Consider the following 27,023-nt stretch of genomic DNA (forward strand, 5'->3'; position numbering starts at 1 on the left):
TGTTAATTATCTTTGCAGAAAATGTTGGATATGGTCATATAACGTACTCTTTCTTTTTTACTGCTACTAATGTTTTATACTGAGATGTGCCCATAAATATTCACTGTATTTTTTTTAAAGGAGGACAAAGAGGCAAAGGCTCTGTGTCATCTTGTAGGGAAACTGCTATCTTGCTTTAGCAGTTCACCAGCCTGCTACCATGTTAAACTGACACTCACATAAGAAGCTTAGCACTGGGTTTTATGGGCTTGGCCTTTGAAGGTTTTGGACATTTTTTTTAAGTGTTGGCAAATGAGGGAGCAGAGGAGGATGACAGGTAGTCAGACAAAGGCAGCATCCTCTCTTACAGGATGCCTTGAGTTCAAAACTTGGCAGTGGCGGTGAAACAGGTAAGCATTACAAGGAAGAAAATGGCTGAATTCCCAGTGTCCAGGAAGCTGAGAACAAGCTAATTAATTTTCCTATGGGGGAAAAAAACCCTCCGTAACTTTTAAACACATATTTTCTAAAAAAAAGTTTTGAAAACAAATTTTTTACAGCTTCACCAACTGCTTAAAAATGTTCTCCTTCCTTTAATAATAAAAGATGTTGATGCTTCTCTTAACAAGTTACCATGACAAGCTGCAATCTGTTTATTGTTTTTAGTTCCTGCTTTGCACAAATGGCATCTACCATGTGCAGTTTTACCCCACAGGCAAGACAAATGCCTGCACAGCTAGAGCAGGACACATTCAGGTTCCAGGACCAGCTCTCTCCTCATCTGCACTGTGGAAATTTAAAAGACTGACATGGCATTTGCTTGTGAAGACACAGACTGGGAACAGGGACACAACGACGGAATTGCTAAACTGCCTTTAGCATAAGACATCAATAAGTCACTGACCTGTGTCATTGGCTGGTCTCAGCTGTTCCTCGTATTTCTTCAGGATTTGCATAGATAATATACAAGCAGACCGTAGCATTTCTTCCAAAAGGACTGTCTTTCTCCAAGTGGTCTTTCACTGCAATGTATATTGTTGGACATGGGCTTGTGAACAAAAACCATGGCGCGTTTTGGACATGTGCTGACAGACCAGCTAGGGCTGCTTTTGAGTTCTGTAGGTCACAGCAATGTTTGAAGAGGCAGCCCAGGCCTTCTGGCATAGCCATACAGTGTCATGAACAGCACAGCACTTATGTCTGTTGTAATACGGGAGGTCACTTTCCTGATCTGGCAAAAACCCAGGCCTTTCCTGCTGAGGCCAGGCACCAACTCTCATGGTTCTGCTTTATATCCAGGAAGTAGTACATGCCTCTTATTTTATTTCTAAGGAGGAATGAGTCTAACGTAAGTGCTGCCAACACAGCCACTGGTAAAGATCTACAAGAAGAATGTCTGAGTGTTGTTTCCACAGCAGAAACTTAAGTGGCAGAGCAATACCAGTGTTACTGCTGCTGTTACACTGGTGCACATTCCCCTTTTGGATGTTCATTCCTGAATAACTGTGGCAGTCTAACTATTCGAGGTAAGGTTGTTTTATTTCAAACAACTGATTAAAATATATAAATTCCACAGGAAAACGTTTTTCTGAATGTCTTTTTTCCCATACATCACTACATGTTCTTACATATGATTTATACCCAAAATGAAATAAAACATCTTAAGATGAATTAATAAAAAGAAATAACTTAGAATAAAAGAGTTTTTGAAACAAGCTGTAGATAATGTTAGGCTGTATGTACTCTATATACTTCCCTCCAGGGGCAGTATCTTTATCTTTAAACATGAAAATGAAATGTAGCATGGACAGATGATCTATTTCATTAAATAAAAAAGATTATTTTTTTATTTTGCATCATAATTATGATTTCTGTAGGAACACTAAGGAGGCAAAATTTTACAACTCTAAATCAGTATTTGTCTTCGTCAAGGTATTTTTGGTTTGTTCTGAGACAAGCAGTTTGTTGAACCCTTCTGAAAATGCATTGCTGTCTTCATCATCACTAAATGTAACCCAGTGACTGAAATATTTCAGGTTAGGGTGTTCTAAATTCTCTGAAGTGTGTGCTCGAGATGTAGCTGATGTTGCCTGTATGGAAAGAGGGCAGGAAGGATGCATGTCCAGATCCAAAAGATTGGTGTTCTCTGGAAGGGAGCTGGTGTCCAAGCACTGTGGATGCTGGCCTGCTGGTACAGGAGGGCCCTGGAGATTAGCCATCAGTTCTGCAGGGTTTAGTGCCAACAGCTTGGTTGTGCTGTATTCTGGCCTGGCAGAGGCTGTAGGAGGTGAGCGAGCAGGGACATCAGTCTGAGGGCAGGACCGAGGGTTGTTGTTGTTGGAGTTTAACAGTGACCCACTAAAAAGTGGACTCTCACTGCTCTGGAGAACTTGCAGATGAAAAGCTGCAGGAGCTGACTTCTTTCTTCGTGGTGGCACCCTTGGGGCAAAGGGAGTGCTCTGGGGAGGCAGCACAATGGCTTCAGCCGTGCTTGCTGAGGGAGACTGCCTTTCACTGTTTCCCCGGTTTTCCTGAGGCTTCCCAGCTTGTGGCATTCTGGGTTTAGGGACTGGAGTAATCTTGGTTGGACAAAGAATAGCTCTGTCATCTAGATGGGGCTCTAGCAAGCCAAAGGGAGACTGTACTGTCTGTTGGTCAAACTGCTCTTCTGTAGACGTGGCCTGAGGGGGGAAGGGAAGAAGAAATTTGAGAATAAAGCAGGTACCTTACTGGTACTGGTGCAAGACTTACCGATGGCATTACTAAGAAAAGCTGACAGTCCCGGAAAGAAAAAAAGCAACACAAAGAGGAGGCTTGACAGCACAGTTCCACAGTGTACCCACTGGGCTCTGCTCAAGCTTGGTGCCTTGCACCTGTGTTCATTTACAGAGCTATCTGAGGACAGGGACCCTACAGCCTGTTCACTTCCCACATGGGAAATACATCTCTTTCTGACCATCTCCCTTTCACATTAGGATTTTGCTCTGGGCCAAATTAACACAGCTCTGTGAAGAGTTATTTATTTGTGACAGCTCTCTGCTGACTAATGTTATTTAAGCAAGAATGCAGGAGGAGGCCTAAATTAATGGGCAGATGCCTTTGGGTACATCCTGATAGATAAGACTGAAGGACAATTAGCTTATGCTATCCCAATAAATGCATTAATGGCTCTGTCCTGTCTCACTCATGCTCAAAACTGAAGGTAAAAGTGAGCTCTCAAAGTACAGTCTAGCATATATGCACCATTTAAAAATATATAAATAATGAGCCCCGCTCAGTCTAAGACAGCAAGGGCTGCTTCAGATTTCTCAGGCTTGGCGTAAGTCAATGAAAGCATTTAAATTCTTTATTACTCTTGCATACTAGTAAAACGTAATATACAGGCTTTTTAATGCAGGTAAAATATGTAGTCTGTATTTCCTGAGGGACTTATCTAACCCTGCCACTTCTGTCCATATGCTGTTGTCAAGTTGCCTACATTTGACTGCATGCTTCTTTAGTGAGGTGGATTGGGTAGAAGTTTTCAAGTACACAACTCCCATCTGACCTCCCTAAGATGTAGGAAGGAGTAGAATTCCAAAGCAGAGTCAAATTGAAATAGATCTATTACTGCAGAAGCTCTCGCATAACTAAGACCAAAATAGCAATCCCTCTCAGCACCTTTCAGGAGAGACCTGGGAATGGCAACATAAATAACACAAACTGACCAGTACTTGGCATGGACTGTGCTGTCTGTGTTTTTTTGGTTTTTTTTATGTGAATCTGCTAAGTAAAGATGGCACATAGTCCATTACAGAGAACAGGTGAATGCCTTTAACAAAGGAAGGCAAGGCAGGAGCCCTAACAACTTAGCACAGAGCTTCCTCAGCAGAGGTTCTGTCAGAGGAAGAATATAAAAGGTTATATTTGTCTTTCTCTGGTACTTAAATTGCTTTCAACATTAAATAATCATTTTAGCAGCTCTAGAGGTGAACTATTATCTTCATTTTAGAGACCTGACAGAGACTAAAACCTGAACACCTACCTGTATTTTTTAAGAATCTGAACTCTTGAGTAGACTCCAGAATTCAAATTGAAAGGCTGTGTGCAAGAAAAGCAAGGACATGGGATGCAGAACTGATGAAGAAGCTGCCTCACACCATTACAGAGCAGACCACTCATGGTCCAAAGCAAACATTGTGATGAAGAAGAGGTTAGTCTTAAATTCTGAGAAGGTTTAGACAAACCAGAAAAAAAGTAACAAAATCTAAGGGAATGGACTAACAAATAGAAAATCTGAACATGGCTCTCTTTCCGACCTTTCTTAACATTTTATGCAAAATCATTTCAGTGCCTGCTGACATGACAGGACTTCATACAAACTGTTTAACAGCCCACCCCTCCTGCCATTGTTTGCACTGTGTAATGGAGGCTGGATGCATTTTGCTGCAATTGTCTTACACTTTCTACCTTGACGCCGGTCCTTTGCAGGGGGACTGGCTTCTTTGGGGTTGGAACTTTGGGTGGCGGACGGTGAGGCACAGGCACTGGTCCTGCCTGTGACCCTTGAAACGATGCTGACTTTGGGATGCTGGGAAGAGGCTCAGGTGTGGTGGAAGTTTGGTTTCTGGTTGGAACAGGCTTTCCTGTATCTTCCTGTAGTCCTGAAAAGCAAAACCAAATATGCATTTCAGCCTGATCAGAATGTAGCTTCCAGATATTTTCTTTCACAATCATGTTTCCCAACATGCTCAGGCCTAAGGGGCTCACTCAGGCTAAGAAAGAAGGTTTCAGAAATAAGCACAGATCTTTGCAATCCTGACACATTTTTTAGAGGCTGTTAGGGAAAAACTCCCCTGTCTAAAATAATTTCATGCCAAACTACCAGTGCTGTGCCACCATTTGGCCAAGTGTTAAAAAATACTGCTGGAGGGTTCAGGACTACTCTCCGGTTGCCCTTATCTGGAAAATCAAGATAATGATATCAAACATGTCTTGTAGAGTACTTTGGGAAGAACTGTAAATGCCAACTGGTGGTACAACACAAGGGATTGAAAGTGATGCTGACCAGACTAGTCTTCTCACCCACATCAAGAGAAATGCTTAATGTGAATTTCAAAATTAATGAGAAATAAACCTGATTTCAAAATTAAATGAACAGCACTGAGGAACAAACTTAAAGATGCCTTTATGATATTCCCAGATAAATTAAATTAGTCCAGACTGCATTTATTCTAAATGAAAAAGAGATGTTTTTCTCCTAAGCTGAGAGCCTTGCAAACTCAGGTAGCCATTCTCATTTATACAGCATCAGCAGAAAGACTGCACGCAAACCTGGAGGGTACATTCACAGTACCTAAGCTACTTTCCTCTTTAACTTGCCTTTGCAAGAGGCTCTCTTCTCCAGGGACTGCATAGAGAGACAAAACACAGAGTAGCCTTTTAGCTTAGCTATTCAAGCTGAAGTGGTGCAAGCTTCTATCTAGGTTACAACTATACTTGCTGTCTAAATGTGAAGAGAATCCAGGTTATTTCTCCTGCAGCTGTATTTGCTCTGCAGTTCTGCTTGGAATAGTGAGCATTCACTAAATAGAGCAGTAAATATCTTTTATGCAACTCTGAGCTAACACAGCATCATGAGTTTAGTAAGATCCCATCTAACTTTTCTGACTAAATCTGGATATAAATAACCTAAGGTGCTCATAGTAGCAGGCTCTACAACAAAATATAAAACTTTAATCATCTTCAAAAAAGGTTAGTATTATCAGAACTGACAGAGAATACCACGTACAATTTTGCAAGAATATGTTCATGTGAAATTTTGAATAGAAATATGTGCATCTGGGCTATGATGAGATGGATGAATACACCTACAGTTTTCTTTATTTAAACATTTTTAGAAGTCAATAAGAAAGCTGTGCTCACCTCCTTTGGCTTCCATAAGACATCTAATAGCTTCTTCTGCTTCCTCAGCTGTGGTGGTTTTGATCTGCTTGACATTGTAAGGTTTGCTTATTCCAGTCCGGACTTTAGGCTTTAAAAAAAAATATGAGAATTAGTAATCTTGAGAGAATGGATTTTTTGTGTATACCTTTAATTTTACAGCTAAGATCATACACCTGTAAAATTCTGTTCTTGCCAGTGGCTTTCAGAATGTAGTACAAATACTAAAGAATCTTTCAGCAAATGCTACATCTTTGCTACCAGCTGACAGATGGGCCAATGCCTGACTGCCACAGCTCATCCGTTAGCCAGTGTTCAATGGCTTTGGGGTTCTCAGGAACCCTTGTTGAATGCATTAGAGTTCTCATCCAGCAAGACAGGATTGGAAAGGTGTTTCTACATTCTGGTCTTGATCTCCTTAGAGACACTGTCATGGCCCATCAAAATGGAGGTGAGAAAAGAATTAAAGCATATTATGATGGTGCTGAAAATTCAAGTTAGCATCCATCAGAGAGCAGTATGTGGAATAAGCCAACAACGCCCTGGTCTTGCACCATTAATTCTCTCTCTCCCTCTTTGGCCTTCCTGGTTCCTGGCACTTTATTAACATTTTTCTGCTGTCTAGCAGGGCCTACAGTCTGATATTACAGTACTAGAAGTTATCTTAGCATTTTCAGCTCAGACATGTGATGGACTTCCTTCCTTGTATAACAGGTGCATCCTGTATGTGATGCTCAGTGTCAGCGTAGATGGAAGAAATCAGGACAATGCCAAGAAGCTGTGCTGAGCAGCAGGACTCACTGGCTGCTGAGGAGCACCAGGTAGCAGCTTTGCTGTTGCCAGGATGGAGCAGGTGGAATGGCTTCCTGGAGAACCATCTGAGGGGGACTTTTTGCCAGATGTTCCAGCTGAAAGAGGAATAAAAACAGCTTTTTACATTTCAGAGTTCGTGCAACATTTTATCTGCAATGGAGCAAAACCAATGTGCTTGGAAACTCTTTGTGATAAATAAAAGTTGTGAAGATGTGCTGTCACCCTCCCTGCTCCTCAAGGGACAGACATATTAGGCAACACCTTCCTGTAGGACACTGAGGACCTTGAGTCCTTCTGCATGGGTTTAATCTAGGCAGAGTGATGTGCTGAACAGTCACTGGTCTTATCTAAAGTGAAAAAAAATATCTCAACATGGAGTAAAATGCTGAAATCTTGAACTGTTGCAGGAGGCAGTTTCCTAGTTAATCCTGCTTTCATTTAATTGATTAGATAACCTCAGCTGAGCATTAACACTGCATTCTAGGCACAGAAATACAGATACCAGTGTTGGCACTTCTGTGCAACAGACTCAGAAATGCATGGGAATAATCCTGAAGAACTCGTCTAGAATGATAAGCCTGACAGAACGTTTAATTTAAGACTGGAAAATGTACACAAAAGAGAGATTTTTGGGCTGCAAGAAAAATGGGATGTATAGCTTGCCTATTACAGAAAGCAAAGATGATTATTCTGATCTAGTGATCAGCATTCAGAAGTAGTGACAAAAACAGGAGCAGCACAGCACTGATGGCATCTCAGAAGGGCAGAGTTTAGATAAAGAGCATTACTTCCCCTTTGTGCCTCACTGAAAATCATAAGCCACTTTGTATTTCTTTATAAAAACAAATGCAAGAATTGCTTGCAAAGCAGGAAGGGACAAAAACTGTCCAGAACAAGTATTTTGTCAAACCTTTTTAAAAGTATGATTACAATTAATTGTGAAACCAAGAAACTGTAAGAAAACACTCTGTGATTTTAGAAGTCAGCAGGCATAAATACCAATATTTTTACTGCCACAAAGTGGCTGCTCAACTCGCTAACCTGAGTGATAAATAAGTGTGAAACATACATGCCATTTTATCCTTCCCAAAGGCATTTTTTTGGTGGAGTATCTGTCACCATAAAGACAAACTTCTCCCATTACTAACAGGAGCCATACTCAAGCTGAGACAGGCTGGGAAGCAAGGACAACTAGTACAAGTACCTCAACAGCCTGACATTTCAGAACAGGGTATTACTTTCTTTGTCACCAAGAAGCTGCAGGCCAAACCTGCCCAGTTGGGGCCAACACAGCGTTAAAGAAAGTTAAACTCACCAGGAGGGGGAGGCCTCTGTGGTGGCTGAAGTGGTCGAGACCTGGTAGGAATGGACAGAGACCTGCTTGGAATCTGGCGGTGGCATTCCCCACTTGCCTCCAGCTCCCGCTTCAGATCAGCCAGGTCTGCATCATCTATGGAAAATGTTGGAGGTGTTTGTATTAGATACTCACTAGGTGAGATACACCGAATCTGAGTGGTCAGGAGAGAGGTGACCGTAACTGGCACACCTCAGCCAGGTATCTCACCAACATGACATGGCTCCTTTCATACTGCTTTGCTCTCCCCCAGTGTCTGCCTGCTCCCACTGCAGGAAACACCTACCCTTTTGACAAATGCTTCTCCTTCTCTCTCCTTTTCCACCATTTATTAACAGTTTGTGCCGACACAAAGACTGCCTGCATCTGATTGCAGGGTTACTAATCACCTTGTTAGATTCTGAGATTTTTACAGCCAGACTTGGTGGTAACCTGTTCTCATTCAAACTGTCATGGCCAGTTCCTTGCTCTTTCATTCTGAACACAGGAATTTCGTCTGAGAATTAGACACCTATCCTTAGGAGAACTCTTCCTATGCCAGAGAAAAATCTGTCTGAATGGCTCACTCATCACATCTCTGCTTTCCAGCAACATCTCTTCACAGGTACACCTGCCTCAATCGAGACCTTGGCTGCACCTTACATCACTAAGTAATTACTTAGTCTTTCATCTCATTAAGCCTGTCTGACAGCTGAAGAGGAGAGAAGAAGGGATTGCTTTATTCTCCCTGTCTGCTGTAGTGAAGGTTTTCACTTCAGTCCTCTCACCCTGCCAGTTCTTTAGGGCTCCAAGATCTACTGGGTTTAGTTTTGTCCCCGTGGTTTGGAGATGGGGAAGGAATTGTGCAGCAGAAGTCTTTCATATTTTGTGCATTTTTAAACAAGTTGTTTTTCAGAAAGCTGTGTTCTGCAGGGAATACTGAGCTGCCTCATAGCCTCCTACTCCCACTCAGCAGTGGATGGCAGCCACAGCCTGTGATCTGATCAGTGTACCCTCCCTCTTCTATGCAGTTTTCTGTACTTCTAAGCTGCAGATACAGGCTCATCAGTAGGATCCAAGGAGTCATGCAGGCACCTAGAAACATCGTTTGAAGTTCTGACAGTGAAGCCGAACAGGACAAAAACAGCCATCAGCACCCAATACCTTCCCCCAAAAGGCTGCTGGAAGAGACATCAATTTCCTGAGGCTATGCCCTTCTCTGACCTCAGAAACATACCTACACACTGTTGTGCCTGTCACTGGTTTCCAGCTGTGTCTACACCAGCTACACAATCATCACACCTTCAATTAGGAGTTACTCAGGCAGAATTGGAAGCTGATAGAGGCATCTGAAATTGCAGACACTTTAAGATGAATTGAATATATCATACTTTGAGTTGTGTGAGATCATGACCCAAACTCGACCTCCTTCCAACTATACTCCATAATCTCTCTTTACTTTATGATATTTTTTGTGGAGAAGAGTTAGTGTGGATGACAAGAATCACTGCAGGTCTCTGTGGCTTAATGAATCATCACACAGTAGGCCAGAGGTGCTTGGAGGGCAAGGCACCCTATAATAAAAGTGATTGGCTTCACAGTATTTAATAATGACTCCTTGACTCCAGGCTAGGTTTCTGGGTCTGGCCACACTGCACTCAGCCTATGACTCAAGGTGGGCAAGAAAGCCATAAATCACTGTTTGGAAAAACTGTCTGTGCAAACGTACGGATTTCATTTAATCTTTTTGAACTCTGCTTCTGACTCAACCTTTGGAAGTATTAAAGTTTATACTGTTATGCCAGAAGACAAAGCACTTCTGAGAGAGTGCAGAATGACAGCTACTGAATCACTTGCTGTCACAATGAGGTGTTTAACATGTAACCCAGTCTGTCCATGCTTGGCCACCGAAGCGTGTCCTGATCACATCCCAGTGTAAGACCACCACTGCCTTGGTGAGTTCTTGCTGCAGGTTTTGTCAGTATTCTCTTCACAGCTTTACCTTCTCTTTACCAAGTTGAGTCACAATAATGTGAAAACAAGCCATGTGACCAAGAAAAAAGGTAACACACTTATGAAGCACTACAAGAATGAATATGTATGTTCTGTGAACCTCAATTTCTTATCAAATGGGAACAAAGGAGAAACTTCAGGCCTCTGAAGTAATTCAAAGAAAACAACCTCCCAGCTTACACCTGACTGTTCTGCCACTGCTACTACTGAAAGGACAGAGTTGAGCCCATCACTGAATTAACAGGATTTGTTTGGTTTGATTTTGCACTGGCCCTAAGAAAATATAATAACATACAATTTTTCTGTATGCTCTGGTGCCAAAACCCATCAAATTGATAAAAAGACTTAGTTTCTTATACCTATTAAAGAAAAACAGCATTTTTCAGCACTCTTGTCTTGCCCTGAGCTAGAGAGAAGGAGAATCTAAGCTTTATTGCTGTTATGCCTGAGGGCCTCAGGTAGAGTCACTAACTCAAAGGGAGTTGAGCATGAATAGGTACTACAGGAGGACCTAGAATGAAAATACAGACAACAGGAGAACAAACAACAAACCTTCAGGTCTTACTTTAAGGAAGGTGATACTTTACCTTTATACATCTGTGGGTTTTGTCCAGCTTTGTTTGAAAGAGCTATGGATGCACAATGCCTGGAGCCCTCAGACATCTCTTCTGTTGTGTCTGCTACTAGGTGTTGATCCAAAGCATCATCTAAAAAATCATCTTCATCCTCTATATCACCTGCATTAAAATATTATGTAACACAGAATTGGTGAGCAAATGCATTCTCTGTCTCTATATACCACCAACTACTTAACCTGTACTATCAGTTAATTTAATATATAGGCTGGACAAGATTCTTGTGTAATCAACCCATGTGTTTCATGACAGTGTGTTTCTATACAGACAACTGTACCATACACTGAATTTGCTAATATATAACACTAAATTGACAGGATGATCTACATAAGTTCTCTGCCCAGGCACAGTGCCAGGTCATGGCTTTAGTTACAATCCTCTCTTTAAGAAACATGGCTTGGTTACAAATTAAGATATCACTGACACTCACAGTGTACCTTTCCTGTGCAACCAAAGTCAGTGAAGCAATTTCTCACAACTTACCTTAGAAACCTGTTGCTTACCTTCTGAGTCATAGTCCAGACTTAAGAAGTCAAAATTTTCTTCCAGAAGATGGGAATTTGCTGTGGGGGACATGGGGACAAAGCTGTCCCGTTTTCGAGCAATTTCCTCATGAAGGCCCTTTAGCCAGTCTTTAGTCTTGGGCTGGATCTTCACTGTTCTGCCTTTAACCTAATGCAAAAAAAAAAAAGTGTTTCCCTTCACCAACCAACTTTACAAAATGAGAACACCCGAAGAGAGAATAAGCAAGTACTGTCTGCTATACATCTGCTTCAGAAATTGATGCAGCTAATGCTTCACTTCAGAAGCTAAATAACCCCATTTTCAGATTGTAACAATATTTTTGAAAGAAAATGAGCTTCACAGCTCAAAAGCACTGCTGCTGCATTTGGGAAATATTGGAGAAACAGGTGAAACATCAAACAATCAAATGGAAACTGTGATGGTAATATGGGGGGGGGGTGTTCAATTTTTGAGTCAGCAGGTTTAAAACACAAAAGAGTTTGTTGCCTGCTGTCATCTGTAAGGAGACTCTGACCAAAAAATCTCATATATGATGGTTGATGTATAAGCAAAAGTATATTATTCAATAGATAAGGACTGCAGCTGTTTATATATGTTGCTCTGTGACATTTGGGGTGAAATGTATTTGAATGAGCAGCTTTGACAGGAAAATTAGTTTGAAAAGTTCCCAGTCCAGGTTCCTAGAACCATCACACACTGCGTATATAATTGTGTTTCAGTCCACGCCAAAAATTACATCAATGTCATGAGACAAATTAAAAGACAAAGCTGCAAATATTAAGGAAGAATGAAAGTTAAATCCACTACTTCAGTGTTGAGTTTATAGGGCAGCCCCACAAACAGTTTTGTCAGCATAAATGACGGGATGATGAATGGTAGAGAGTACATGCATGAGAAGGAAGAGCAGGAGATGGGAAGGTAAACACCTGCTGCTAATGCTGAATTCACCATGGAGGCCAATGAGTCATGTTGTTCCAGCTTGGTAGGAGTTTATTTGATACACTTAAGAGAAACAAAAAATCTCCAAACCACAATCACGAGGATTCTTTGGCAACAGTAAAAAGTCACACAGAGTCTCAGGAGAACTGCTTCAAATGCCAGAACAATGACCAAGTCCATGTATTCTGCAGTGCTATCAGAGCCCAGATCCTAAGCACGGCTTAGGAACTCCATGAAAAGTCACCTCATGCCATCCTGACACTGAAATACTGCATTAAAAGCCTCACAGTGGTGAAAACTAAGGACTTTGTGAGCACTAACTGTTTTTGAAATAATGCTACTTGATTTATCTAGAAACTCAGCTAAGCAGCCACTTTTAAGAAATTTCTTATAAAACTATTGTTATAGGTTTGAGAGAATCTTACTTTGACACCATCTATATCCATAACATGGAGAGCTGACTTGCTGTCTGCAAAAGTCACCAGCATTTGGCCTCCATTGATCCTAGGAAAAAAAGGCAGAGGAGAAAAAACAGTGCATTTTACTCCACCGTTGAATAAAACCACTTAAAGGCAAGCATGACAGTTTTCTATCATATACAGCTTTATATATGATACATATATATCTATGTATTAGGCTTTAGTTGTATTTTCCTTCACAATTCTATTTTTTGGGTAGGAGTAGGTGATCTATGAATCCCAGCTGGGCTCCTCTCCCATCCTCCCTTGTGTGACTCCAGCACCCTGTCCTTTACTGGATTGCCCCTGGAGCAACAGTACAAATATCTCAGCAGGTTACTCAGCCCAGTGTCCACACTCCCTTCTGAACTAACTTCTATGGCTCTGCATATCCTTCACCTCAGACAACATATGATGTTTCCAAAGATTAGGATCCCACCAAGATCTAATGCAATTAAAACCAAACCAAACTAAAACCACCAAAGCATGTTCTTTACTTGCTCCTTTTCTTCACAGGCAAGGTGAGGCTGCTAATCCTGCAGGGCTGCTTTTGAATCCATACCTTATATTTGTACTTCATAAAACTATACAACAGGTCACCTTTCAACAGCTTTCTCCATTATTAAATGGATCAAATACAACACAAACAAGTTTCTGGTGGTGTTTCCCAGAGGTCAACTGTTAGGTCTCTTGCCTGTATTTCTCAAAACACAGCTGTACTGGAGCTCTGCACAGAATCAATCAGAATGAAATCAAGCTGCTCTGCCAGAAGGTATCACACTCTCCCTCTCAAAGCCAGCAGGTGACAGCTCTGCGAGAAGCTGTACTATTAACAAACCAGCAACAGACCCCCAGCAGAAAGGAGAGCCAGCAGGAAATCCTGCTGAGTGTGAAAAAGCGGTGGAAGAGAGCAGACCTCCTCAGAGGAAGTGAAGCAGGACCCGAGGACCCACCAGAAGCAGCAATGCACAGAAGCAAGGCCTGAATCTAAAGGTGATTATTAACACCAAAGTCTCTGGTTTATGATGCTGTACTGAATAAAATTCTCTTCCACTCAGCCAAGATAGCTGTTACACTATCTCTTTAACAGGTTATCATGAGGTATAAGATATTCAAAACATTTGTATTAAATTTCTAATGAAGGATTCAACACACAGTAAAGGAATTCAACAGAGTACCTTCCAATATGAAGTTAACTCTGTAGGGATAAAAGGGATTTTCTACTCCATATGTTTAATAGATGACACACCATTTCAGATCCCAGACTTACCTGACCAGAACAACAGTGCCATAAACCTCAAACATTTGCATAAGCTCTGTACGCAAGTCCTCAGGAAATTCATTTTTCTCTTCAGGTGTTGGTGATAGCAGATTTACCACTACTGTGGCATCCAGTGGTCCCTGGAAAGATGACACTTCACGGAAAACACTCTCACGGGCAGCTTCATTAACTTCCTGGACTTCCACTTCTACGATAGCTAACACTGGCCTACAGGAAACAAATGAAAAACGCTTATTTAAAAATAAGAAATGCTTATATAAAACTAAAATCCATGTCAAGAAGTAGGACAGGTAAACTTCATTTTATCCTGCAATGGTCAAGATCATGACTTGAGCACTATAAATAGTATTCCCACTCCTGCATTAGCTGAATATAACAATGAGGACACACCATAAAGGAATTTAAATAGTAATTGTACGCAGCACTTTTGGCAAACCTGCAGACTGAAAATACTGGGATACTTTACTCATTATCAAACAGCGTGTCCCAAAACATCTAAAGATCAGGATGGAAATATGCCATTTTCTGTCAGACAAGGCCACATAAAGATATCTTCTTCCAAAAATTAAGGACAAGACACTCTCAGTGTATAATGTTTTATGTAACAAATATATGTCAATCCATCACATTATAAGCAGCTAGGGCTGCAAACTTGTTTCTTGAGCCATTTCTTACAAATTATGTCTGTGTGTGTTAGATCTGAACAAAACTGAGAGAGCTGCCTGAAAGAGTGAAACTCATCTTAGTGGGTGCAACCCACATTCTCAGACTTTTTCTGCACGTACACACAGAGCAGTAACTGGGGTGGCTGCTCTTATAACTATGTCAAAATTGCTGCCTCCTACTTGCAACAGACCTGCTCTTGAATATGCATTACCAGAGCATATGAAAGCAACAACAGCAAAGCGAGAAAGGGATAGTAAAGTGGAAAAACATATAGGCAGCATTAACTATTTCCTGAAGCACTGTGAATCATAATGCATTTCCATGTCACCAAGATATAGCTATGCCCTTTCTCTAGCACAAACTTTGGGAAAGCAAACCTGCTGACTGTCATTAAAAAGCAGTTTTTGCAATCAAGTTTGCTGAAACAGAAAGCCATGTATAACAGCCATGTTTCACAGATTGCATCCTCAGGGTCCTATATAATGAGTGCAGCAGCTCCACTGTGCTTTTCGGAACACAGCAATGTCAAAGCCTTGACACAGAGAAATTGATTGCAAGAGGCATATTCTTCCATTACTGGAGGAATACAGAATAGTTCTTGCATGCAAGAGCACCATGAAAAGCAGAGACAGCTACTGGGGGTCACTGAGTGCTGCTAGGAGGAACAGTACTGTAGCATTCCACAGGGCATGCAAGGGGTGAGAAATATTATTCTGAATGCAAGGGACCTTTCAAAGTGTATTTATTACAGAATTTGTTTCTCAGAAGTGAAGCAGAGAAAAAGTTTAACAAAGAAAGGTCAATCATATCCCTAAAGTGAAGTTAATTATATGGATCAACCCGAACCACTGGCCTTTTGATTTTTCTTCCTTCTCCCATCTCCACTTTTAAGGAAGGTGCAGAACACTACTGTGAAGAGGTCAAACCTGGCCCTGTATGGCCTGGATTACACCTCTTTGTGCCATGCAGTCCCGACCTCCTCCCCTCCAACAGCAAGCTGCATGGAAGTCCATCAGAGCAGTTTCCTTAGGTGTCAGAGCTTTTCAAAACCAAGCAACAGAAAGCCCTGTTTTCTGCACTTGTAGCTGCAACTTATCCAGTGTTTGCTGAGATCACAGTATAGCAACAATAAATACGTGACTGTTAGTATTTTCCACCCTGGTATAAAACCCGCTATGCAGGGGAAAAAACCCACCACACAGATACTGAACAAAGAATAGGTGTGTAATTCCTGTTATAATTAGACTTGGTCCTTCACTCTGAAGGTGTAATTCAGTATGACACATTCTAATGTGGCGGTCTTGCCTCTGATTGTTTGCGTAGGACTTTACCTGTGGTCAGACGCTTGCAGCTCCGCTCTCCCATAATACATCAAGGCTCCAGGGGTCCAGGTGTGCCTGACTTTGGTATCGGCATTCAGATCACTGTCTAGAAGATTGATCTCTCCAGCTATGCAGCACAAAACATGATTTAAAGCTCACTCAAAGCTAGTTTAACTAACAGTTAAACACTATTTTATTAGAACACTCTTCATAGACCCCAGTAACGGGAGGTGGGTTTTTTTTGTTCTTGTATATACCATTCAAGGAAGAGCTTGTACCCTGAAAGATTCACAAATTATGGTCTAGAAAAAAGATACAGGAAGGACTGGGAGTGAAACCAAGGCAGCTGATCACTAGAATAAGGCACCTGCAAAATAGTTGACCTGAATGCCACACAATTAATACCTGCACAACTTGGGTTGATAGAGCCATATTAATATTTTGCCTCCTCTCCCATTACTTAGCATAGAAACAGACACTGTACTTGGAAATTACATTGTGAATCTGAATACACAAGAGAGGGGAGAAAGCAAACCCATTCCCATCCAATCTTCAAATACCTCTTTTGCAATGCATTAAGGTGACAGAAAGTGCCCAGACATTATGCCAGAGTGAGGTGCTGTTAAAAACAGGAAAGGTTTTAGGTCACTGTTGGTGCAAATGGATAAGTCTATCTCTTTTCTGTGGAACTGAAAACAAGTTCATATCGAATATGGCACTACTGCCAAATCACTCACACTGGGGCTACACTTTCTTCTCAGAAAGTGAGTAGTCCTTTAGCCAGCAACAATAATAGGAAGCAACACAAAACAATTAGAGCTGAGAGGCAGAAGAGCCTTGCCACCAGCAGTAAAGAAGAGAAATTCTAGTAGTGAACTAAGAAAAGCTTTGCAGGGCTGAGACGCTGGGTGAACAGACAAGGGGTCAGTTATATACCCATGTGAGATAGCTGTGAGAGTCCTACAAGCTCTAAAGAAAGGAACCTGCCTTGACTCTTGCAGACCAGCTAGTCAGATCCTATGTTCTGTGTGTACACCAAACAGTAGAATTCTCCAGGGGCAAGCCTTGCTATGCAAAATAAGGAATATGCATTGAAAATGCTGAAGGGTGTTCTTTCTCCTAAAATGAACACAGTCAGCACAAGAGGGCTGTCTTAACTTCCCTATTATGTCTCACACAGCTTTTCTTTTCCAAAGTGCATCTCTATCAATGGCTTAAGCTCCTCATTTTACTTTGTTTTTCACTCCTTAAATTAAATAAGAGTGAATAACTGTATCACACTAACATGTACTCTCTGATTGCCCTAGTTTTGCTTTGTAGTTTTTACACTTAACATAATCATGGTATGACTTAAATTCCAAGCAGAAGTTTTCAGGCATGTGAAAAATCACATCTGCAGAGGCAGACCAAATTAATTCTCCAGAGATTACACTTTCAATATGAATTTATTCAAACTGAGAAACACTGGAGGATAGACGTTTCTGCAGACTGAGAGAATGGTTATGAAAACTGTCCCTGGATATACTTCAGAAATACTTTTTATTTTGTAACTGTAACTTTTGAATAACAAGTGAAAACAGCCCTTTTGTTGTGCTGGCCACTTGCGATCTCAAAGTACTTTATAAGGGCTAATTTATGAAATCTCCTCCAATTCTCAGCAGAAATATTCCTAAGAATTACCAAGACAGAAGAAATTACAGAAAACTGCTTATACATCTACTGAGGACAGCAGTTATAACAATATAGCCATTATAACACAGGAACTTTATGTGGACTAATGATTCTGTTGAAAAACAACACAATAATTTCTATATTGCTACAGCTGATTTGTTTTCAGTTCCTCAGTGAGCTCCCCGCACCTTTCTGATCTGTAGCATGAAGGTTTTGTTCAGACAATCAAGAAGAAAGGGCGTTTTCTATCTCTGCAAGTTAATCCAGTGAAGCAGAAAGAACATCTGCTTGAGTAAAGCATCATTCAATAGATTAAATTCCCCTGGCTTCTGGATGAATTCTATAACAGAGAGTCACAGAATATGCTGAGTTGGAAGGGATCCACAAGGATCATCAAGTCCAACTCTTAGCCCTGCACAGGACAATCTCAAAGCATCACACCATGTGCCTGAGAGTATCACTCAAATGCTTCTTGAACTCTGTCAGGCTTGGTGCTGTGATCACTTCCATGGGAAGCCTATGCCAGGCTGAACAGACCAAGTGACCTCAGATGCTCCTCATACGACTTCCCCTCAAGGCCTTTCACCAGTGAGACTACACAAGAAACTTTTTCTGCTGTTTTTATAGCTAGCTGGCACAGGGATCACTGTGACCACTCCAGCATACGGCCTCTCCTCAAGGCCCTTCACCATTTGTTGCCCTCCTTTGGACACTCTCCAATACCTTAATACCTGTCTTATCCTGTGGTGCCCAAAGTTGCACACAATATTCAAGGTGAGGCCACATCAGTGCAGGGCAGAGCAGGACAATCGGATAAAGAAGGAAAGATCCTACTTACCTGTTTTTTCAAAAGGCAGTTTTTTTCTCCACCAAAGCACTCTGTCAGTCCATGCTGGGGTTCTGCATTTATCACTGGTATCATAAGCCTCTGAGCCAACGTCATATTTATATGTTGGTCCAAAATTAATAGTCCCTTCATGGAAGTCTTTAAATATCTATTAAAATAAATAACATATCTTTCATTAAGTTACAGATGAGACAGGTCCCATTGTGATGTATCAACTTTGCAAACCAACAATGTACTGACTTTTACACAGATTGTTACATTCACATGCTACAAACAAGGGTCAGAAAACACAACTTCTTCACTCTCTCAAGGAACAAGATCAAGCCAACATGCAGGTATTCAAAACAATGAGACACACTGCCTTACTTTTCCACTGGATTTTTGCTGTTGCAGCTGATCAAATTCCAAAAGTGTCTTCCAATCTTGACGTTTGAGAAAATAAAAGACTTCTTCATATGTTAGATCAATGCGATAGTTAAAATCACCACACCAGAAGACATAGTCATGTGAGAACAAGCTCTGCCCCTAGGTCAGAGGTACAGAATACTGTTAATATTAAATTACATTCATGAAAATACCTTTAAAATGCACTGAAATGTACATTTCAGTCTCTCTGAATTACTAAATAGTGGAACTACTCATCACGTTCTATTAATTAAAATTCATCTTGTTCTAAAATAGAATGGTTCCTTCATCTCTTTGGCATCCTGCTGAGCTGAATTTTGTAAACAAGAGTGTCAGACTCTGATTCCTCTTTCCTGAAGGTATGGCAAAGCTGGAACACACCTTTATATTCACAGTTTGGCTGTCATGAATATTCAAAATATGTTTGTTTCCCTAACACATTCCACATGCATGTATTTACATATTCTAAATATAGCACAAAATGTGGTTCTGCTACCAAGGCACATTCAGCAACAAAGCTCCTGAGTAAGAACAAGCTCTAAATTTGAGCTTATGTGCACATCACAATTTTGTAAATCTATTGAAATAAACGTCAATGAAAATTCACTCCAGTTGTAAATTTAGCATTCTGTCCTCTAACCAGTCTTTTTTTCCCCCCCCCAGTTAAGCTACAAACCTCTAAATCCGAGAGATTTATTAGGGAAACATTCCAGAGCCCTTACTGTCATAGCACTAGAGGGCACTCTTTATATGCATTATACACACAAGGTACTTTTAGCTATTTTAAGTGTAAAGGACATCAAATAGTTAACATGGCATTAGAAGGAAAAACTACCATTAACACAACTTTATGGCCATTTGGAACAGGTCTCCTATGCAGGAGGTCCAGTCTGTCAGTATCGTCTCCTACATAAAACAACTGATTGATGCGCTGCATGTGCCAAGCCTCTAAACCTTGCAAACAACAGGAAGTTAAAATTTTATACTTTGTAACCTAAATGCCATTTTCAGCTGACTAACCAGAATACACAAACTTGTCCCACCCCTCTCCAGCTTAGGACCTCTCTGCAGAGGTCCAAGAAAAGAAGTATTGTGGAAATCAAGGCAATCAACATTAAGGGAAGCAAAGGAGCAGTACTATCAAATCCCATGGGTTATCTACTGGCCTGAGGAGACAAACCAGAATTAAAACACTAGGGTGACTGATTAAGGGGAAAAGTTATTCATATAGACCAATAGTGCCTACTTGCCACACTCAGGGAAAAGATGGCAATCCCTTGACACTAACACATTCACAAGGATAAAAATGAAGGAAACGGAAAGCGCCATGTCAGTGACCAAGAACGGACATATCACACCGGAACAGCAGCAGCTAAAGCACTGGTGTACTGAATAGCATGGATGGTCTTTCAGGAATTCTCACTAACTAGTGCCAGCAAAGGCAGTTAAATGCCACCCTGACACCCAATCCCATCAGATCTCGGATGCTCAGCAGGGTCAGCCCCGGTTAGTACTTGGATAGCAGACCTCCTGGCAATATCGGGGGCTGTAGGTTCTAGTCCCGAGGACTTCACTGTCACTGTCCAAGCTCGCTCGGCCGTGGCAGATGAACCTCAGGAGTTAAACGGTGGGGCCAGTTCTGCGCACGCTGTGCCTCACCTAAACAATCCACTGCACAGGCTGGAAGGGCACACCCACGTGGGGAGAGCCCTTCCCAAATCTTTGTTCACAAAGCCTGGCCATCATCATGACTGCCAGCAAGAGCTATCAATATCATGCTCTCCAGCTCTAACACCAGTCACCTAGCTCTTATCCATGACACCTTACAGATTTGTCAATTAAATTGCACTCTGAAAGACTGACTTAAAAACTGTGCATAGCCAAAGACTTGTCAAGCACTGCAGCAATTCAAATTTTTGGAAGGAGTAATACTATTTTAGAGCAAGTGCTATACTGTGTAGTATCTAGTCTCCTGTGAAACAGTCCCTTATTTCTTTTCAACATTTTCTTTACCATTTTCTTTTATGCCCATTCTCCATGGCACTGAGATGACTTCTTTGATGACCGGTCACTTAAAGACAGCCTGAGGCCAGCTTCCATAATGTAAAGATACCACCTTTATCTCTGATGTTTTTAGTATACACAGATCTCCACTTACCATTGGGAAGCTGAGTTTCTGTGTGATTTCCTTATAATCTTCATTCCTCTCTTTCACCTGAGTCTGCCCAGCAGTTAAGTGACTGCATATAAAGCAGAAACTGGTACTATAGAACTGAAAACGAATGCTCACTGCCCCTTTATTTCCAGCTTTTCCTCCCATTCCTGTCTTCACAGTGTCTATTGCTACATCCCTGTATTAAAAAAAATAGAGAACAGTGTAAAGGACTTCAGGGACAAACATTCAATTGACTTTGACTGCAACATAAAGGAAAAGCCAGTTTATAATGCCATGTCTTCTCCCCTCCAGGAAGCTTGCTGCTTTTAGGCACATCTAGTTTCTTGATGATGTTCATGTACTTATGTTTCAAATTAAGTATAATACAACAGTACAGAAATAAAACTATTAGAAAAGATTTTCCTCCTCTTCTTGTCCCTTCCAAACAGATCAGCAAGACCTTACTTATGAAATATGGGGAATTTCTACAGAATATACTTTTCAAGTTTACCATGATCCTTAAAATAATAATAACTGAATTTAGTATTATCTTTCCTTTTGAACATATGGGAATCTGCTTTTCAGACAGTTAATTTAATTAGTGTTCATATGTGTCAAAACCCAGCTACACAATTTGTGATGGATTTTTCGTTCAGTTAAAGAGCAACAGATCACAATCCAAAGTTTATTAAATCAGATGTGGCAAAATCAATGATTGTTGGATACAACTCTTTATATCTAACTCCTAAATGAGTTCTGTACTCTATGTTGTTAATTACTTAGCATTTCAATGTCATGATTAGCATACACTTTACTACAGAAAGGTAACTTGGTAAAGCAGACCACCTGCTCTCAGGATAATTTCTCCAAGATAGTCAGACTCCCCCAAGAGCAAAGCATGGTTGTCTGATCAGATAAGTATACGATGAGATCATTGTTGTAACCAACCCCAGCACCATGCATGTACTTCCCAGGGAGAAAATTCTGCTTTCCAGAGAGAAGTCAAGCAGATCTGGGCAAGAATATTACTGATTTTAAGAAGGCAAATGCAGAAAAATGCTAAATCTCATTTGAGGTATTGTCAGAAATTCATGACCTAAATGATGCGGGATGTTACAAGGCCTCTTTCCCCACCCTCTTCATTTTTTTCTATCTTCCTCCCCCATCTTTTGTATCTTTTTTCCCCCCTCTTTAATTTCCTGTCTTTTCCTCACAGCAGGACACCACCAGAAGACACCCTAAGGGAGGCGATGGAAAACATCAAAGTTTTCCATGAAACAATGGGGTTTAAGCACTCTGAAAGAAGCACATGTTCAGTATTTTCACTCTAAAGAGTTCTCCCTTCCTGCCGCCTGCCTACCTAACTCCTGTTTGATATTCATCTGATTTGCATTCATGGCAAAGGTTATGCAGAGACAACCCACTGTAAATTCAACTGCTTGTCTTTCACTAATCCTTTCACTGCTGTATAAACTTCAGCTATTGTCTCATTTTATTTCTCTATTCTCTATCTTCTGGCTAAATTTCTTTAATATCTCTGAGTACAGAAACCATTTTTTGCACTTCTGATCATTTTTGTTTTCTTTTTCTAGATATGTGAAAAACTGTGCAAGCATTCAGCTTAGGCTTGATTAAGCTCACATAGCACATAACAGCACATTTGCGTTAAATGGTGAAACTTGGTCACTGAAATAAAACTCTTCCTTTTTCCTCCTGAGTTTCAAAAGACTACACCCAACTTCTAGCAGTTTGACGACTGTGTCAGAGCCACTGTGCTGTTTTGCTTTTGATTTCCATTTAAACCATGCACTTCCTACTGGGTTCTCAAACTTTTTGTAAGCCAGGTGAAAAGTCAAAAACTGAGAGAAACACTTTTCCTCTGGACTGCTTCACAGCAGGAAAAAAAGTAATTTTTTAAAATCATGTTGAAGACAGATTACTGGGAAGGCAGCAATGCAAGACCATCAGTTACCTGGATTGCATTCCTCTGCCTGGCCTACAGCACCTGATGTTGAACAAGCTCTGTTCTGACCTTTTCAGTAGATATGAGATCAGAGGGAAGAAAGACACAGCTTTTGATATTTTAATCACCAAATACAGTGGCCAGTCCATGCCCCTAATATAGAGTAGAGGGGACTGTTTGAGTCGTTCTGGGCTTTAAGGTCAGACAGATGCCCAAAGATAGTTTTGGATAATTATTCATTTCCTAACCATTTACACATAGCCTGCATAATTATTGCCCAAGGCAAAGGCATTTTAATGCAGATATCCCTGTAGCTGAGTAATCTACGAGGAATTTGGTCACTCTCCAGGGACATCTGTGCTGGTAAAATGAGGATCTGCAGCTCTGCAGCCTCCTGACAAGTTCTGATTCTCTGTGGCATCTGGGAGACAAACACTTAATAGCTTTCAAGACAAACATTCTTAACTCTCAATTCCATAAAATGTCAGGGGGCAAAATGAGGTCTCTTTCCCCCATCCCCTTTTCCACCTTTTCCACCATTCTTCTCAGGTCTGGAACTAACCCCGTTTCCATAAGGAAACAGTAAAAGGAGAGGGTTCAAAGGTAAAACCTGCCTTTCAGGCAGAGGAAGGCACTAGTCCTCATCTGGTGCACCAAACACTCTTGGTCATTCCTTTTCCAGCAAGACAGCACCCAAACAAGGTGCTCCACCCTGACTGCCCACCTGGAGCATGCCTGGTGATGGGCTCCAGAATCCAGGTTTGCATGACTCTCACCATGCTGAAAAATCCCTCCCATAAATCCCTCCCATTCTCTGGCCACACTCCTACAGCAGATGCGACTGAAGACACAGGTTGGGGGGGGGGGGGAGGTGGGGAGAGGGGTGGGGCGTTGCAGGAGGAGGGAAGGTAGAGGGAGAAGTTGGTTGGTTGGTTGGTTTGGTTTTGTTCTTTTTTTACCTGATGAAGGGGACATGATATGGTCGTACAAAGATGAAAAGACAAACACCAACAAGCTGTGCTGACGTCAGCTGAATGTAGCGATGAGTCCTGGAAATAGCTTTTTGAAGTTGCTCTCCCCACATTTTTCTATTTGTTGTACTGGAACAAACATAAAATCATTTAATGGAATCTAAACAAACTACATACAGTCAATAAAATGAATGGATTAACTGTGCCTTAGGTTTACAGATATCCCATTAGGCTGTAGAACTTGAAGTGCTGTAGGATGCACAGCAGAGACAGCTAACACCTCCTTCTAAGCTAGCCCAGAATTAGTAGGGTCAGTTAGCCCAGGCACAGCACACAAATACAGTTATCCTGCTCCAGGATGTGTCAGGGATTTTGTTTACTAGGGTTAAAAAGACCTATGCTCACAAGGTCTTTGATACACCTATTCACAGGAGATAACTGGAAGCTGATTATAGCAACCATAACTAAAAGCAAATATTCTTATCAATCTCATGACTTGTAAGATTTCTTGTGCTCACAGAGAAAAGGAGATCTTTCCTGGATTTTTTTTTTATTGGAAGATGAGTGGCTACCCACAACTTTTGGCTGTTTTAAGCTGAAGGCTTGTGAGGGGGTGCACTATACCTTCACAACTGTAGACTTAGTTTTTTCTTCTCTCCAAGGTCAACTGATCCATGCAGATACACCTTCAGCCCAGCAGCTATGCTAAGCACTGCTGTAACTTGTCATTCAAGAAAACAGACAACTAACTGGCCAGCCTAATGAATTAGCATTGGAAACATTATCCTCGGGCTTCCCTCCCATTCATATTCAAAAGAGCAAGTACACAGAACAGCCTACTGTACATGCTGACATGCCAAGCTCAGGCTTTGCCTTTAACTCCTTTTCTAGCCATAATTTTCACAAATACAATTAAGCCACAGAGACATTTCATTAATTTCAGAATTTCCACACGAATGCCAACTGTGTTTGTAGTCACTAAGCGCATTTTGTCAACATCAGATCGGGGTTTAAGGACAAGTGTGAAATCAATGTCAACTACCAGAATTCTTCTGTGCCAATATAAAGTGTATTCTATTGTATAGAAGTTCACAGAGAAAGATCCCTTTCAACACCATCCCAGTGATATTTTTTAATGGAAAACATATTTCCAGCTATGATTACAAGCAACAGACTTGGAAGGAAATATTCTATACACCTGACCATAAAAAAGAACACAGCAGGTTCCTTTGGGGAAGACGGTGCTCTTTTTATTGGGGTTTTGGTTGGTTGGTTTGGTTTGAGTTGTGGAAAGAAGGGGGGTTGTTTGGTTGGTTTTTTGTTTGGTTGGTTTGGGGTTTTTGTTTGTTTGTTTTACCTACCTGGCATTTACAATATTGCCTGCACTTAACTCAACCATCTCTTCAAATCCCACTGCAAATATGTCAGGAGGGCAGTTATCATCATCTGTTGGCAGGAGGAAAAAGTCATACCAGAATTACTATTTTGTTATTTCTTCTAACGACTTGTATTCTAATTTCTGTCAGAGATCCTTCCTGTAGTTTTATCTTGTGCATCCCCTGCCAAGCTATACATATTCATAGCTCCTTTAATCTAATCTCACAAAACAACCCCTGCAGTTTCTCTGAAATTTTTTCCTGCTTTTCTCCCACCAGTTGGTCTCCATCTCTCTTGCAGGAAGCAGTTCAGAACAGAACATTATGTTGTAGCAATGTTAAGATGGGAAAATATTCAATGTTTTCTCTCTCTCACCCCACTCATCACTAAAGCCACATCTCACTACACACCATCTTTCACCTGCTTGTCATTTTATCCAACCTGCTCTTCCTTTTAGACACTGATTCCTGTGTAACTGAAATTAATGGTCCACACACCAGTATGTCACTTCCATCTCAGTGCCTTTAGGAAGTTTATCTACTAGTTTAAAGAAGCCTTTGAAGTTTCTTCTTGTCTTCTTTCTTCCAAGTCCTTCTCAGATCATCTGCATTTAAGATTAGGTCACTCTAGAGCACAGAGACACTCCTTCCCTGGCCCAGGCCTATGGATGCTACCCCAGGGATCAAATGCTCTCATATACTAGAGTGACAGAAATCTGTTCACCCATCAGGTGTGTCCATTGCCTAAACGGTTTTTATTCTTTTTAAACTGCCATATGACCACGGTGACAGTAACTTAATTCAACACAAAGACCTAAATAGTAGATAAACATTGGAACCTAAATCAGATCTGACTCAGAAAGCATGAATGGAAAGAACAGTGAACTATACAACACCTTTCTGTAGACACAAGCATGAAACTAGCACACGACAGCTAGCTGGCTTAACATGACAGACACTGTCACATGCGTATTTCTCATTAATAATTTGGGGTGTTTGTCTGCACACTTACACATTTGGGTAGGCATTGGACTGACATTAACACAAATACAGACATTCACATGGTCATACCCTAACTCTGCCCATTCATAACTCACTTCTCTGCCAGAAGCTGCTCAGACCTACCATGCTATGGCTACCCATACCATGTCTCCTCTGGTTCTCTCATGGGAAGGCCTGGCAAGGCTAACACGTGATAGGTTCTCAATTAATTTTAATATCATGGCCATAGTCATGTGCGAACACATCTAATGTTTTTGAAACAGACTGGACCAATCACCTACCTAAGCTGCTCAGAGTACAGTGGTCTGAACCTAATCACATATCACTCAAGTACTAAAGGGTCAAACCAGACAACTTGTCTAAGTAGCCAGGGATTTGAGGAATGAATTCCTGAGCTTCAAGGTTAGGTACAGAATTATCCCAGTGACGCCTGCAGGAAGCTAAATGTTCCACTGCAACAACAAAAGCACAGGGTTTACACAGTTTTGTAACCACTCAATTTTGAAGTGATACTTTTCATTTATCTTAATAAAAATCCATAAATCAATTACAATACCTGACCTTGTTGAATAAATAAGAAATTAGGCAGCCAATTTCAGCAGGGCACAAGCCCAAAAATTTTCTGTACTGCTTAAAAAAACCTGGAAATCGCCTTCATCATCATAAATCTTTTTGTCTGAAGGCTTTGATAGTAACATTTCCAGACAAGCTCAGATTCCAGATTATACAGGTATGGCACCTATGCA

General features: G+C 41.1%; 1 protein-coding gene across 2 annotated transcripts in view; it reads right to left on the reverse strand.

Moving 5' to 3' along the window:
- Positions 1 to 1,558: 1,558 nt before the first annotated feature.
- Positions 1,559 to 27,023, reverse strand: part of SYNJ2 (synaptojanin 2) — a 70,267-nt gene continuing 44,802 nt past the window's right edge. Inside the window, exons 13-27 of one of the 2 annotated variants that reach the window (XM_071549244.1) lie at positions 25,261 to 25,345; positions 23,888 to 24,028; positions 20,969 to 21,161; positions 18,772 to 18,930; positions 18,397 to 18,553; positions 15,897 to 16,014; positions 13,888 to 14,106; positions 12,585 to 12,663; positions 11,199 to 11,367; positions 10,648 to 10,797; positions 8,030 to 8,164; positions 6,703 to 6,809; positions 5,884 to 5,992; positions 4,429 to 4,622; positions 1,559 to 2,660 (exon numbers count right to left, since the gene is read on the reverse strand). In XM_071549244.1, the coding sequence (XP_071405345.1) occupies positions 1,878 to 2,660; positions 4,429 to 4,622; positions 5,884 to 5,992; positions 6,703 to 6,809; positions 8,030 to 8,164; positions 10,648 to 10,797; positions 11,199 to 11,367; positions 12,585 to 12,663; positions 13,888 to 14,106; positions 15,897 to 16,014; positions 18,397 to 18,553; positions 18,772 to 18,930; positions 20,969 to 21,161; positions 23,888 to 24,028; positions 25,261 to 25,345 (2,798 nt within the window). In that variant the 3' untranslated portion in view covers positions 1,559 to 1,877. Of the gene's footprint in view, positions 2,661 to 4,419; positions 4,623 to 5,883; positions 5,993 to 6,702; positions 6,810 to 8,029; positions 8,165 to 10,647; positions 10,798 to 11,198; positions 11,368 to 12,584; positions 12,664 to 13,887; positions 14,107 to 15,896; positions 16,015 to 18,396; positions 18,554 to 18,771; positions 18,931 to 20,968; positions 21,162 to 23,887; positions 24,029 to 25,260; positions 25,346 to 27,023 lie in introns of both variants that reach the window. The other variant, XM_071549243.1, reaches the window with a different exon arrangement.

Source organism: Pithys albifrons, chromosome 2 (assembly GCF_047495875.1).
Source record: "Pithys albifrons albifrons isolate INPA30051 chromosome 2, PitAlb_v1, whole genome shotgun sequence".
Taxonomy (NCBI): domain Eukaryota; kingdom Metazoa; phylum Chordata; class Aves; order Passeriformes; family Thamnophilidae; genus Pithys; species Pithys albifrons.